This window comes from Suricata suricatta, chromosome X (assembly GCF_006229205.1).
Source record: "Suricata suricatta isolate VVHF042 chromosome X, meerkat_22Aug2017_6uvM2_HiC, whole genome shotgun sequence".
NCBI lineage: Eukaryota > Metazoa > Chordata > Mammalia > Carnivora > Herpestidae > Suricata > Suricata suricatta.
Genome location: NC_043717.1, coordinates 34,261,077 through 34,275,199, shown reverse-complemented (window position 1 = coordinate 34,275,199; position 14,123 = coordinate 34,261,077). Strand labels below are relative to the sequence as shown.

Below are 14,123 nucleotides of genomic sequence, written 5' to 3'. Positions count from 1 at the left end.
TTTTAATGACCCAGGTGCACACGGTGTTGGGAGAAGACACATAAAAAACACTCTCATCACAAAGCACCCAGACCGGTTTGCGTACCCTATTCCACGTAAGCTATGTCTCATTCCAAGTATACTATTCCTAGTACTTCTTAAACATTGTAGTTGGCATATTTTTTTCTATTACATAAGCTGTAACTACTCATTAGGGGAAATTTGGAAGATCCAAAGCAAAACAAAGAAGAAAAATGAGAGTTAACAGTAATCCTGGCCACACTTGCCCGGTAGTGATGCCGTAAACATTCTAGTGTAGACACCCCCAAGCTTCTCTCGGGGCAATCGTAGGCAGCATGTGATTTGTCTGTCGTTGTTTTTTTTAACAAAATTGGGTTCATCCATTCTGTTTGTGACCTGATTTCCCCAGCAGTGTGGCATAAACATGACTCAGACGAATTCTCCTTTGGAAAAAGATCTGATAGCACAGTGTTCTTTGATAGAACAATACTCTCCTGAAACGTACCTAAGTTATTGAGTTTTCATCACTTTGAAAAGCCAGTGTACCATCAGGTGGTTCTTATAATGAATTTAAAATCTGTCATATTTTTATTCCCTTTATTTTCTCTATCTCACCCTTAACTTCTTGCCCTCTCTGTCTCCTCAACTGTAAGATGAAGTAATTCTAGGAATGTAAAGAATATTTGAGATCAGGAAGCACTAGCAAATACTGGATAAAAAGTAGCCATGTTACTGCTATCACTGTTTGTAGTATTGTTATTCCAGAGTTTACAGTTTGAATCCCAGAAGCTTTCTGGCACATAGAGTTTTGTTGAAGGTGGGAAGGACGAAAGGGGAATGAGTTATAAGAGCACAAAGAGAAAATGGGAAGATCGGCTCTACCCACTTAGGGTTTTCTCTACGCCCCAGAGAGCCGTGAGGCTTCCTAAGAGCACTCCCTCCTTATTTATACAAAAAAAGGAAATTAAATACCATTTCAGTTGGTACTTCTGGGACTTTCTAGTAAAACACTTTGAATTCTTTTAATTCTCCTATGTCTGGATCAGAAATACAGCAGGCTTAACATTTAGTTTCTTCCTGGTCACATTACAATTAAACATCCATGTTATTAAATGACCAGTTAACTAGCTTGGTTTTGAAGCAGGAGAGAGGGGCAGTTCCCCCGTGGGTTTGGACCCACGCACACAGCAAAGGGGATCATAAAATTTGTCCTTGTCCATAAAGGAAACCGAAAGAAAGGGAGGGGGAAGGAGAGAGGGAGGAAGGAAAGAAAAAGAGGAGCGAAGAAAGGGAAAAAGAAGTGGGAGGAAGATTTAAACCAGTGTTCATGGCATGTCTAGAAAGACATTTTCTAAACTGTGTTTTGCAGAACACTGGTCCTGTCAGTCTCCCATGGAACGAGGACTTACTGGCCAATATTTTAGTACACGTTCCCTTAGGTCAGCAAACCTTTTCTATAAAGGACTAGGTAGTAAATATTTGAGGCGTGGACGGCCATATGGTCTCTGTCACAACTACTCAACTCTGCCATTTTCGCACAAAAGCAGCCGCAAACAATATGTAAACAAATGGGCCTGGATGTTTTCCAATAAAACTGTATTTACAAAAGTAGGCCATATTTGACTCATAGGCCAACTCATGGAATAGGTCTTTACTAACTATTTTGGCCACACCTGTCCAAGGTCATTGGATTCTCAATGTAGTACACCTTTTGCTATATTCTAACATTCTCCTTTTGTAAGCCGCCCTCGAATAGCATTATCCAATGGAACTTTTCTCTGATAGTGACAATTTTCAATATCTGTACTATCCATTAGAGTAGCCACTAGCCACATGTGGCTGCTGAACCCCTGAAGTGTGGCAAGACTGAGGAACTGACAATTTTAATTTATTTAAACTTGAATAACCATAGATGGTTTTCCATTTTTTTGAATTCTTCCTTTTTCCTTCTGCTTAAGAACTAACCACATTAAGGCATACAGTAAGTTATGTTAATCTGGGGTCATTCAGTGACTCTGTCCTATAGAGACCCATGAAGGGATGAAGTAAATCTGCTCTAAACAAAGTAACCAGTTTCTGTGGTCAGATGTTGTAGAGATAAACATGGTGCAGAGAATTTAGTTCTGCAAAGCTATCGGGGCTGGGAACGTGGCGTGAGACCTCCTGAGGAATCCACAGCTTTCAAGAAGAGATTGGGCTTGGGCAGGTCCATTGGGAGCATCAGTTCATGAGCTCAGCTTTTTGAGCCTCTCTTGATATGTGACTTCCTTTGCAGATACAACCAGACCTCCAAAGAAAGATGAAGAAAATGGAAAGAACTATTACTTTGTATCTCATGACCAAATGATGCAAGACATCTCTAATAACGAGTACTTGGAGTATGGCAGCCATGAGGATGCGATGTATGGGACAAAACTGGAGACCATCCGGAAGATCCATGAGCAAGGCCTGATTGCAATACTGGACGTGGAGCCTCAGGTAACACCCGGCCACACGCTGCCCCCTGCATGCTAAGCTCAGGTTCCGAAATCAAAAGTGCCATCAGAACGGCGTGGGTCACATAATAATTTAACAAACTACAGGAAAGTATCAGTAATGCAGGCATCCCGGGTTGACAGTCTAGAATGCAAACTGATCATTGAGCTCAGCGCACATAATGTGTATTTAAGAAGCAATAGTATGCTCTTACGAGATTCATTATACTCAGAAGCTCCATGAAAGTACCCAATTGGGTCTGTGCTGCCAGAAATCCTACAATAATCTGACCTCAGGCTGAGGCTCGGGCACTTCGTTATCACAACAGCCACCTTTTCTCTCTCGGTACAGCTCACACGGGACCATCAGTGCCTCTCCTGGCATCTTTTGTTAATCACCATCAAGGAACTCTGATCCTGGGGCCTGGGTTGGGGTCTGAAACCCAGCACTGGCTTTATGAAAGCAAGCATGCGTGAGCCCAGAGAGTGCCACACGGAGCGGAGAGGGAGACCTAGGGTGGCTCTCAGTCTCCACTGTCAGTCTACCAAAGATGCCCACCCCCAGGCTAGAACTAGGAGGGATATGGAGAGGTTGGAGGGACTCAGAGCCAGACACAGGAGTGACTGGATAATCTGTAGAGCAGTCTTAAACTAGAAGCAATGGGAATTATTCAGCTTGAAAAGGAGACAGCCACACATCAAACACGGAAGAAAAGCAAACATGCAAGAAAGGCCTTATGTCAAAAACACTGATAAGCAGGGGCACCCGGCTGGCTCAGGAGAGCATCTGACTCTTCATCTCAGGGCTATGAGTTCAAGCCCCATGTTGGGTGTAGAGATTACTTTAAAAAAAAAAATGCTGGCAGGCTATTTTTCATCTCCGAGGACAATGCAAGCAGAAGCAGGACTACAAGCCCAGTAGCAAGGGTGTTGGAGACATCAGGGCAAGTTACAGGAGAGGCCTGTGGGTCCCTGTGTGAGTCCTGGGCCTGCCATTTCTAAGCCCGATCTGTGCCCCAAATCACTATCACTTCCATTCAGGAATCCATATACCACCTGCCGACACGGTAGACCAGCTCCCCTCAGGCAGACTCCATTTCACCAGGCTTACCTGGCTATCCCAGGCAGGAAAGCCCCTGTTCAAGGGCCACCATATGAGACTTGGTCCCCTAGCCATGCCCGAAGGGAGGACAGCAGCTGGGTCAGCAGCATCTGTGTGACCCAAGGCCTGACAGCGCAGTTTCTTGGCCCCAAGACCATAACATCGTGGCCAGTGGCTGCACCCGTTTCCATGTCACAGAAGCTGCTGGCATTCTTGAACTCAGAATGTGGTTAAGGGGCTGGGGAGGAAAGCAGCAGCACGGTGAACACTATACGGTACACTTGACAGTGAGCTTGGACCTGTAGACAACTAAGTCGGTGACGTGTAAGACTTTGATCTCTGCTTAACTACGAATCTCTCCTTACTAGTGGTTGAAAAAGTCTTCTGGCTGGGGGGTGGCTAGAGGCAGTCTCCATCCTGGTCCTGGTCTTCAGCATCCCGTCGTTGGGTTCCACACTGGTCTTCACCTGAACGTCGTTTTCTGCCGGAAGTAATGTCTCTAGCAGTATGCTGGCTGTCCGGCTCCTCAGCCCCCGCCGCATGACCTCAGTCCATATTCAAGGGCTTTCTGCCTCAGTGGCTGCTGTGCCACACCACTCTACTCCTAGCACCCAGCTGTCCCTGTGTCCTTGCTGGGTCACATGCTGCTGAGCGGGAGATACTCGCAGACTTCTCAGGACATCCACAGCAGCCATTTGTACCAGTGGCACAGGCACCAGAGTGCCCCATGCCAGGCGCTCGCCCTACCCCCCAGACTGCTGGATGGGCACATGCGTTCCTGTGTCCCTATCTCCAAAACGAGGGTCTCTCAGGGCCACCCACCCCCGAGACTGGGAATGGGGATCGATCGGCCAGGCCCTGCTCCTCTCGTTGGTCTGGTGGACCATTCTGGTCTCGGTTCACCCACCCAGGGTCACGCTGTGCCGCCTGGCACTCGAGCCCGGTCCTGCTCCCACACGAACTTTGCACTCAACGGCACAGCCGCAGATGCCCTTGGGCTTCCATGCCTTTGACCCGCTCTCTCCCTGGGCTGGGCAAGGCTGGCAGCCTGCCTTCAGGATGACCAGCTCCAGGAGGCTCTGGCCTTAGGATGCCTTTCTCCTGGTCCTTTGCTGCCCAGCCTGATTCCCCACTCTTAGATCTCAGACAGCTGGATGGTACGAGCTGGTATGAAGCACTTCTTGTCTTCCAAGCATTGTTTCGGGGCTAAGGATACAAATAAGAAGCCAGTGAGGGTGAAATGAGGCCCTCGGTCTACATCAAAAACTCCCCAATGGCAGAAATGCCATGTGGCTCACACCTGCCACTGCTGACTTGTGGACCGTACGGAGACCACCGGACACTGGCGTTCAGCTCATTGCTTTTGGCGCTATTATTTCGTGCTCCCTTAGCTTATTTTTATTTTTTCAAGATTTTTTAATGTTTATTTTTGAGAGAGAGAGAGACAGAGAGAGCATGAGCATAGGAGGTACAGGGAGAGAGAGAGAGACAGAGACAGAATCCAAAGCAGGTTCCAGGCTCTGAGCTGTCAGCACAGAGCCAGACGCGAACTGCAAGATCATGACTTGATCCAAAGTCGGACGCTTATCCAACTGAACCACTCAGGCGCCCCTTTCTTAGCTTATTTTAGACAGCTTAGGCCAAATTGAACACGTTTAATATTATACATGAAGACGTTGTGGTCCAGTTTCAAACCTAGATGGCCACAGTTAGGAAGATTAAACTATAAGCAAACTAGCAACATGGCTTCTTTTAAAATGAGAACAGGTGTGTTCCTACAGTGCTGTGTGTTTTGCAAGCATGAGTTCTCTCCCTAATCCTTGGAACCTCGAGACAGAGATAGCCATGTCCTCGTTTGCAGATGAAGAACCAAGGTGTAACTCAGCCTAGGTTTCACAGCCAACAGAGAGTGAGGTTTGAGTTTTGGGTAATGTTAGTTGGGGCTTCGGTTTTCTTACAGCTGCCCCCTGCCTCCTTCCACTGTTCCATCCTGGAAGAGGTGACCCTGGGAATCCTGAAGCTGGTCTATTTTGAATGTCGTCTTAGGACTTAAATCTTTTTTTTTTTTTTAATGTTTAGGAAAATCAGTAAGGCAGCCAAACCTGGGGGGAAATCGTAGAACTTCTTTCTCATGGAAATGAAGGGGCACCTGGGTGGCCCAGTTGGTTAACCCTCCCACTTTGGCCCAGGCCATGACCTCATGGTTCATGAGTTCAAGTCACTTCTTCTGGTTTATCCGTTTGCTGCATTACAAAGTTAGTGGTAGCAGACTATTTGTGGTTTGGCCTTTGCCTGCAGAGGGAAAGGTTCCCAGCAAGGGGTAGCTGTAGTCTTGTTAGGAGTCTGTACTTCCAAACAAGAGTCAGGTTCTGAAGTAGGGGCCATTTTGTGAAAGATTATCTTTGGGGTCATAGTGCTCTTCCTTAAACCCTTATATTTTTGTGCCGAATGACTCAGACATTCGCCCTTATATACTTTTTAAGTCTGCAAAGCCGATACATCTTAAAGATACCTGAGTCTTAGATAGTTGGTTAAATCCATTTTTACTCCTTCTGGGTGGTAACCTGCGATCAACTGTCAGCCATATATGAGCCATAAAATCGATTTGTGTCTCCACAGAAAAGAGCTCAAGACTTAACTTTCAATGTTAAACCTATTGTTGCTTTGGCTGTTTGAATCCAGCGTATTTTCAGTGACCTTTCTAGACTCCCCCACCTCTCCGGGATTCAGAAAGAAATATTTGCCTGTAAATACTGACATACTTGTGTCTCATCTTCAGTCAGAAAGGAAGAGAGTTGTAGAGGCCTCTTGAAGTCCCCTGTTAACAGCCTGAGGGGAGGGACTCCTGATGAAGCCATTCCAATGCCTGTCCCTGAAGTGACCCTAAAACCCAGGCAAGCAGAGACTGCACACATACACCAAAAAGGCACACACTTGAGCCCCATAAGTAGAACTGTTGGAGACAACTGAGGAAACGTGCAGTGACTCTGCTGAAGACATGAGGGCTACTGGGCAAGACAGTCTCAGGATTTGGGGGGGCTCTTTTCATTTTTAAAAATCTAATGACAGAAGAAAAGAAAGTAACCTAGTATCGAAATCGAAAATCAAAGCCATGGAAGGGCCACTGTAGTTACTGTGAGCATGCAGTTTGGCTCTAAACTTCCTGGTGAGAACCGAAAAGGGAATGTCCTGGATCACACAGTCATCTCCAGTTCTTTCCTTGGAATTAGCTGCTAAGGGGACATAACGTGATTTCGTAGACACAGGGCAGCGTGCAGTGAGTGCGGGATGACCTCAGCGCCTGGATGGATAAAGGCGAGGGCGTGTGTGCCGCACGGCGAAGGGTGAGCTGCAGGGAGCTAATGGTTGTCCAGGAGTGTGTTTTCTGGCGTCGCAAAAACGATTGCAGGCTAGGACTTAAAATATTCAGAGAATTGGCTGGCTGTCAGGCTGGGGTCACTGAGCAGAGAAAAGGCCATTTCACGCCTAGGGTGTCATTCTCAAATTCACCCTTGGGTTCCATTCGGCATCTAGGCTCCATCTGGCGAGTGGAGTCGATTCGGGATGGAAGCAAGGGTAGGAACCATGGACTGGGACATCTTCCCATCTCAGCTGCCCAGAAGCTGGCTGCGGGTGGACGAGGAAGCCTTTTCTCAACTGACCCTGTAGCCTCCTGATTTATGAGCACAGGAAGCACAGAAAGAGTCCCAAAAATTATGTTCACAGAAAGGAGATTTCCAAAGGAAGACCCCTGGTAAGCTCAACCGAGCTGTATATGGACTTTCCCCTGATGTTTATTCCTAATGAAAGTCTCCAATCACAAAAGGGTTGGCAAAGAACTTGCCAATTACCTCTGTCAAAAGTGAGCATAGGTGGACCCGGAGAGCTTTCTCACAAGGGCAACGTGGTGTCTGCAGTTGAAGCACTTTGACGTGACAGCTGAGACAGTGTACCGGCCCCCGCTTCACCCACAAGGACATCCTGTGTAGCTGGGATTCAGAAACTCAATCCCCGTGAAAGTGCACCTGGCACTAAACCTGCATCATCCCCATTGGTCTGTCACAGGCCCGTACGGTCTCGTGCGATTTCCTCCCGCCACCAAGCACAGTGCCCACTGGTCAAACGTTTTCTGCCAAGTCGATGTGCTGCTTTTCCATTTTCACTTTATCATAAAGATAGTTTACGCCGGCTGCCATACAGGGCACGAGGGAGAGGACTGAAGGAGACACCGCCCCTGCCCACACGCTCACCCTCTAGTATCTGGCTACTTGGTGCGGCGTCCTGGGGCACACAGGAGGGGTGCCCGGCCTGGCTCAGACCTCACAGAGGACTTTGCAGACAGAACACCAGTGCCAGGTGCTCACGGATCACTCAGCCACGCCAAAGAGAGAATGGGGATGGAGCGTCTAGGCAGAGGAAGTGAGAGAGCTGGGAAAGCAGAGAGAGAGTGTGGCCCTTTCTGAAACTGGAAGTGGCTCAGCAAGGCCAGTCGGCGGAGGGGGGAGCGGCAGAGAGACTGAGAGAGCACAGGCCAGCTCAGGACGGAGGGACCTGGCATCCGTGCTAAGGAGTGTACATTTTATCCCAAGGCCAAGACAGAGCTGTGGAAGGGCTTTAGCGTACAAGAGCAACAGGATGGGATTTGTCTTGCCAGAAGGATGGATCATTCTAGCAGCAGGCTCTTCGTACAGAAGCAGAGTGACCAGTCTCGATGCTACTACAGTGAACCAGGCAAAAGAGGGAGGAGTAGGAGCAGAGCACAGCGAACGACTGGAAGGCCATTTAGAAACCCAAATAGGCGGCAGCAGAACGTGCACGTTAAATGCTCAGGCGAAGGACAGCAAGATACTCTTCACCACGGTGCATACAAATTAACGACACACCGGTCACTTGTGAATTGTGTGCCTGTGTATACTGGCGTTTTGTCGCATGCAGGGGAGCCCATAGCCCATAACAGGGTCATGTCCATGCCCGGGAGGAGCTGACGAGGAATCCCTTAAAAAGAAATGACTCCTAGGACGTGGGATGCCAGCTTGGCAGTGTGTCTGCACAAACTGGCGGCTTGCACCATTCAACATGTTTTATGCCTCTGAAAGGAACTGCACCAGCCTCAAGGGCCCCTCTCCCTCTGCCGCGGTGGCATTTTCCTGCAGGCCTACTGATTACCCACAGCTACAGAGCTCAGTGAGTGGCTCCAACTGCAGCCCCAGTCAAGGCCTCCCACGGGGTCCTTGCATCGGGGTGACGCAGGAGGCCCCGGAAGTGTGAACACAGCCTCACAGTGACAGCGGCAGGGATGCACTAGCCCTGTTAGCAGTTTGAAGGTTGAAACGCAGCGAGGTGAGCCGTAGCTCAGCGACAGAGCCAGCCTGCTGATCCAAGCCTACCCCAAAATGCATTTCCTATCAACTACAAAGTCAGGCTACAACTAATAGTTGGGTTTAAATTAACCTTAACCAACATAATCAGTTGTTGACGTGGCTGAAGAAAAGTCCGTTCTATTGATTCATGAGGTTCATTTTTTAAAATGTCCAGTTTGTCACCTTTTATTTGCTGATGGCTGTGGTCCATCCTTTGGAAGAAAAGGAGTACCAGAAGTTACTTATAAAGTTGGTAAATTCAATAATCCCTTGGCAAAACTTTGACTCGAGGGCTTTTTCCATTGTGTGATTTCTTAGAGTCCGTTGAACGCTGCACTCGCGACTTCTAAGTCCCAGTTTTTGCTTTGTACACAGGCACTGAAGGTCCTGAGGACTGCAGAGTTCGCTCCTTTTGTTGTTTTTATTGCCGCACCGACTATCACTCCAGGTTTAAATGAGGTAAGGGCCACTCCATTTTTACCTGCCACTAGGATCCGTGTGTGTTGTGTGTGCAAGACCAACGCCCCCCCATCAGCAGGACCAGGACATGAAGGCACAGGCTTGCCAAGCCGCTGCCGGCCCTCCCCACCCCCGCCCGGCACTGTGCTAAGACAGCGGCGGGCTGCAGGCCCAGCTGCAGGCCAGCGAGTGCTGTGCCAGAAGAGCGCCGTGAGGGACCCATGACCCTGGCCTAGCTGCCCAAGATCACTTAGGCAGCCTCTGGAGTGAAGCCCATGCAGGTCCCTGGAGACCACCAAACCTAGACATTAGTTCTGTCCCCTGTCAGGCCAAATCAGGCCGGCAGCTGCCGCAGAGATGGTGCTTTCAAGAGTTGGCATCACCCTCTAGTTCCCGGCTGACCCAGAGGCCTTCTGTGGCTGGGCGGATGAGCAGGTAGTGGCGGAGTGTCCGGTAAGTGCCTCCGTGCGGATCTGCCGCAGGTCACTCTTAGGAGGAGTCTCGTGCACACAGGCCTCCGTTGCTTCTGCTGGGTCAAGAATCCACCGGAGGGCTCTTGGCTCTGTTTAGTTAACCAGTGGCCTAAACCCACCCGAGCCCAGAACACTACGGTCAAGGCTTGGAAGTGTTCCCGTTGCATGCCTCTGAGGAAGGCTAAGTCTTTACATATCTGTGTTACTTATACTTCCGGTCGTCAGTTTTTGTACTCTCGTTTGCAAACAGTGCGTCCCTTTGTAAATCCACCTTTCCCACGTCCGTGAACACCCCAGCCTGTGTGAAACCCCACGTCGTGCTTAGCGCTTATCCTTTGGTTGCCATGTATTTTTCTTCGATTGTCATCTTTGTTTTTTGTTTTTGCCTGTTTTCCTGCCCTTTTACTAATTTTCCATAGCTGCCAAAATGGTGCAGAAAATTGCCCGTAAGTACCAGCTAGGAGGTGATGAAATACAGCCTTGTTTCCTTTCCTACATGTAGAGCATAGACCTTTCCCTCCCATAAATCCTGGCTTCTGCTGGTAGAATAGAGGCATTTTGTTTTCATGGAGTTAAACCCTGCAGACAAGTGTCATAGAGGAAGATACGGGCAAATAGAGCTTCAGCCTGTAAGGTCCTTAAGAGGAAGCTTTCTTTTTCTGTAAAGAGAGCTACATTTAAAAATTGATGCCATCAGCCATACATTTTCTTGAATGTCTTCATCCGCCCAGCTTCATGAGCAAATCCTAAGCTCTGCCCGTGGTCTCTGGGGGTCCCCTAGCCCGGAGAGTGATATGGTAGGAATGGTCTCTTCCCGGGCTGGCAGGACGCACTCCCGTCTTTGGGGGAATGAGTATTTCCTAAAATGGGGCTTCTGCATTGTTCGTTGTAAAGTGCAGCCACAGTGAAAATACTCTGCATTAAGTGCAAGTGGAAAGCGTGTTGACAGGACCTCAGGAGGTAGTGAGGAACTGAAGCCTTATCTATGTAGTTAACCCCGCATGTCCAAGCACACCACGCCCTGCTTTGAAATCCCAGTAGAAGACAAAAACCGATGCCCAACGATCCTGAGAGAAAAGATGGAGTCCCCAGCTCACCTGGTAACCGTCCACCCGCACCATGGCGCCATGATGGGACCCAGTGAGACCACTTTTCATCCCCTTCCCAGAGACTCACACCCACAGACCAGGGCTCATCAGGAAGAGATTCTCACAAATAACAGATGGGCCTCAGAGAAGAGGAGGGGTCCTAAGCCAGCTCTGGGCACTATGGCTCCCGCATCCTTTAGTGTTTCTGGAGGTCTGTCTCCGTCGTCATGGGCCTCCATTTCCTAATAGAATAGCTTTCACCCTTGATTATACATTTAACACTCATCAAACCCGTAATGGGCAGTGTTAGCCCGGTGCTTTCTTTCCGTGACCTTCAGTAAGCACTTGCTGTGTGCAGGGCACAATGCCGAACACTGGGCACAGTGATGACCGGGCACACAAGACAAGTTTACACTCCAGTCAGGGGGAAAGATACCAATCACATAAACAGGTATTAACTCTATCTCCACATACGTAAGACTCGACCCATGTTCCTAACTTACCTCATGTTGGGGGAGAGGCGGGGTTAAGTTGACTTAGCTCTCTGGCTTCGAATTTACACATTGAAAGTTCAGCCTAACCGTGTCTGCCCTGTGAGGATCCAAAGGCAAACTTTCCGGTGGCCCTTAACAGATCCCAAGGCTAAAGTAGAACTCCTGTGACAAACTAGGGACATGAATTGCCGCCTCCTGTGGGCTAACTCTGACGACGGCTCTCAAAATCTGCAGCAAGCTCTAGGAGTTGAGGGGAAGTCCTTTCCTGCAGCAAAGCCTCCTGGAGTTCAGTAGCTGCTTTTCCTTGAGTTTTTTCCCTGAGAGGTATGAGTCCTTCTATCCAGTGAAGTCTGTCTGGCCATTTCCAGCGTAGAGCAATTTGAGGGGTTTCATCAGATTCCAGCTGCTGTTGTGTCTGGAAAATGGCCTTATTTCATCCATTATTTGCAAAATCCAAAAAGCTTTTGCCGCTGGCATCCACTGCTATTGAGTGAGGGCCATTATATATGTAATTGAATTCCTGGAACCTGCTGGACTTCTAAGGAGAGGAAGGGAAAATACAACTTCGTTTGTTGGCCAGAGGCAGTGGCTTCTTGGTGCAGCGGGACCCTGCGGCCCGGTGCGAGTGCCTGCGGAGGACGGAGGGAAGCAGGGGGATGCGGGGCCCTGGCCTCACCTCCGGAGCCCTCACTGCGCGCTTGGTCGGGAGACTGGCTCCCACCGGCGCAGATGGGGGCGGCCGGGCCGGTGGGGCGTGGTGTTTGCCGAAGAGTGCCTGGTTTCTCTGGTTCCTGTTTGGCGTGGAGCTCCCGTCGCGTGGCGAGCAGTCCTCCGTGACCCTCCCATCTCGGGGCCCACTGCCTCTGTCACAAAGCGGACTTGGCCTCGTGCCCAGATGCAGTACATCGAGGTCCGGCCTCGACTGCTTGTGACACCGGGAGTAACGGCAAGAGAAAGAATCCAGCTGACTTCTCCCTTCTCTTTGTTTTTTTCCCCTCCTCCCACACCCCACCCCGCCCTCCATCGCACCGCCATTTAGGACGAATCTCTTCAGCGTCTGCAGAAAGAGTCTGACATCTTACAGAGAACATACGCACACTACTTCGATCTCACAATTATCAACAATGAAATTGACGAGACAATCAGACATCTGGAGGAAGCCGTGGAGCTCGTGTGCACGGCCCCGCAGTGGGTCCCCGTCTCCTGGGTCTATTAGGCCTCTCGCGAGACCTGCCGCGAACCCCGGGGGCCACCTCCTCATTCATGGAAAAGCCTCTTTGTTATCAGCCGTGTGTCTGCAGGTCATGGTCCCTAGAGACTATCTAGTTGTAGTGTGACCTCCATTTATAATTATTGTCATGTCCGAATAGATAGGAGGAGAAAACAATTACACACTCATTTAAAGAGACAGTATCTTTTTTAATCAGTTCTCCTAAACTTTAATAAAATGTATCTTTAAATGTATGTATTATTCAATCCTTTGGAATGTTATATTTTTGGAAATCATAGCTTTTTATTTCCAAGGCCCCTAAAAACTGCACAAAATAGATGCTGCTTTCTATAATCTATTTTAATAATAAACAATGATTCTGTTACCTTGACTGGGGGTGGAACACTACATTCTTTTTAGAGTCTGATTTTATGGATTGGAATATCTTTCTTTCCTTTATTTATTTGAAATAATCAGTCTTAGTGATTACAAAACAGTCATAAATTTTTAAAGGCCTTTTTTTTTTTTTTTTTTTTTAGAATAGCATTTTTTTTAAGTGCTTTATGTAACATCCAGATAATGTGATACTGTCTCTTTGAAGCACCCTGTAAACCTTTTAGAGATTTGAAGTTGGGTCTTGACTCTTAATGCATGTGGACAGTCGCGAGCGTTTATGCTGTTGGTGTGTCTGTGTTGGACAAAACAATCTGTAATCTACAGCAAAGTACATTCCGTTCACGGGGCACACCCAGGGGAGTAAGAATAAAATGCTATTATGACTAAGTTGTAAACCTATGCACATCCCTTGCATTTCGGGCAACTTTATAAAAAAAAAAAAAGAAACTGATTTTTATTAATAATAATCATGTAGTGAAATGTGTTTGTAATTTTGTCTCAATTTAATTTGTTGTAAGGTGGGAGGGGGAATTGCTGGTTTCACCATTTCAGATCTGTGTTGTCTGAGAGTATTAACATTTTAATTAAGCAGAGAAATGAGGATTTTTAATATGTATGTAATTGTTTTAAAGCACCCATTTTAAGAGAATATACTGTGCAATGAAGAAACCAGTTTAGGCATTTGCTATAAACTGAATTATTCCAAAAGAATAATCTATAACAGCCCTGTAAATTCCTTTAAAATGATAACAGGACAGTTTGACCAATTTTTTTTTAAATATACTTCCTTTTATGTGTTCAATAATGAAATGCCTTTGGGTCCTTCATTTCATTACAGATTTGTTGAGGTTTACAAGCCGATGATCTGTTAGATTTTCTAATTCATTAGATGCTCCTTGAACCACTGAAGGCCCCGGAGAGCCCGTCACTAGGCAGGAGGACGCAATCCTCCGCCAGAGCACGGCTCCGCCCGCCCGGCTCCCAGCGCCCAGCGCGCCCGAGGGCCGCCCACGAGCTGGAGGCCGCCGTGGGGCTCCTTCCTCTTGCTGTATCCCTTGGCACAGGAG

General features: G+C 48.1%; 1 protein-coding gene across 4 annotated transcripts in view; it reads left to right on the top strand.

The window, feature by feature from the left end:
* Positions 1-13,866, top strand: part of CASK (calcium/calmodulin dependent serine protein kinase) — a 362,608-nt gene extending 348,742 nt beyond the window's left edge. For all 4 annotated transcript variants that reach the window (XM_029929409.1, XM_029929408.1, XM_029929407.1 and 1 more), the window contains 4 exons: positions 15-95; positions 2,276-2,478; positions 9,312-9,395; positions 12,490-13,866. In XM_029929409.1, coding sequence (XP_029785269.1) covers positions 15-95; positions 2,276-2,478; positions 9,312-9,395; positions 12,490-12,666 — 545 coding nt within the window. In that variant the 3' untranslated portion in view covers positions 12,667-13,866. The remainder of the gene's footprint in view (positions 1-14; positions 96-2,275; positions 2,479-9,311; positions 9,396-12,489) is intronic.
* Positions 13,867-14,123: the final 257 nt, after the last annotated feature.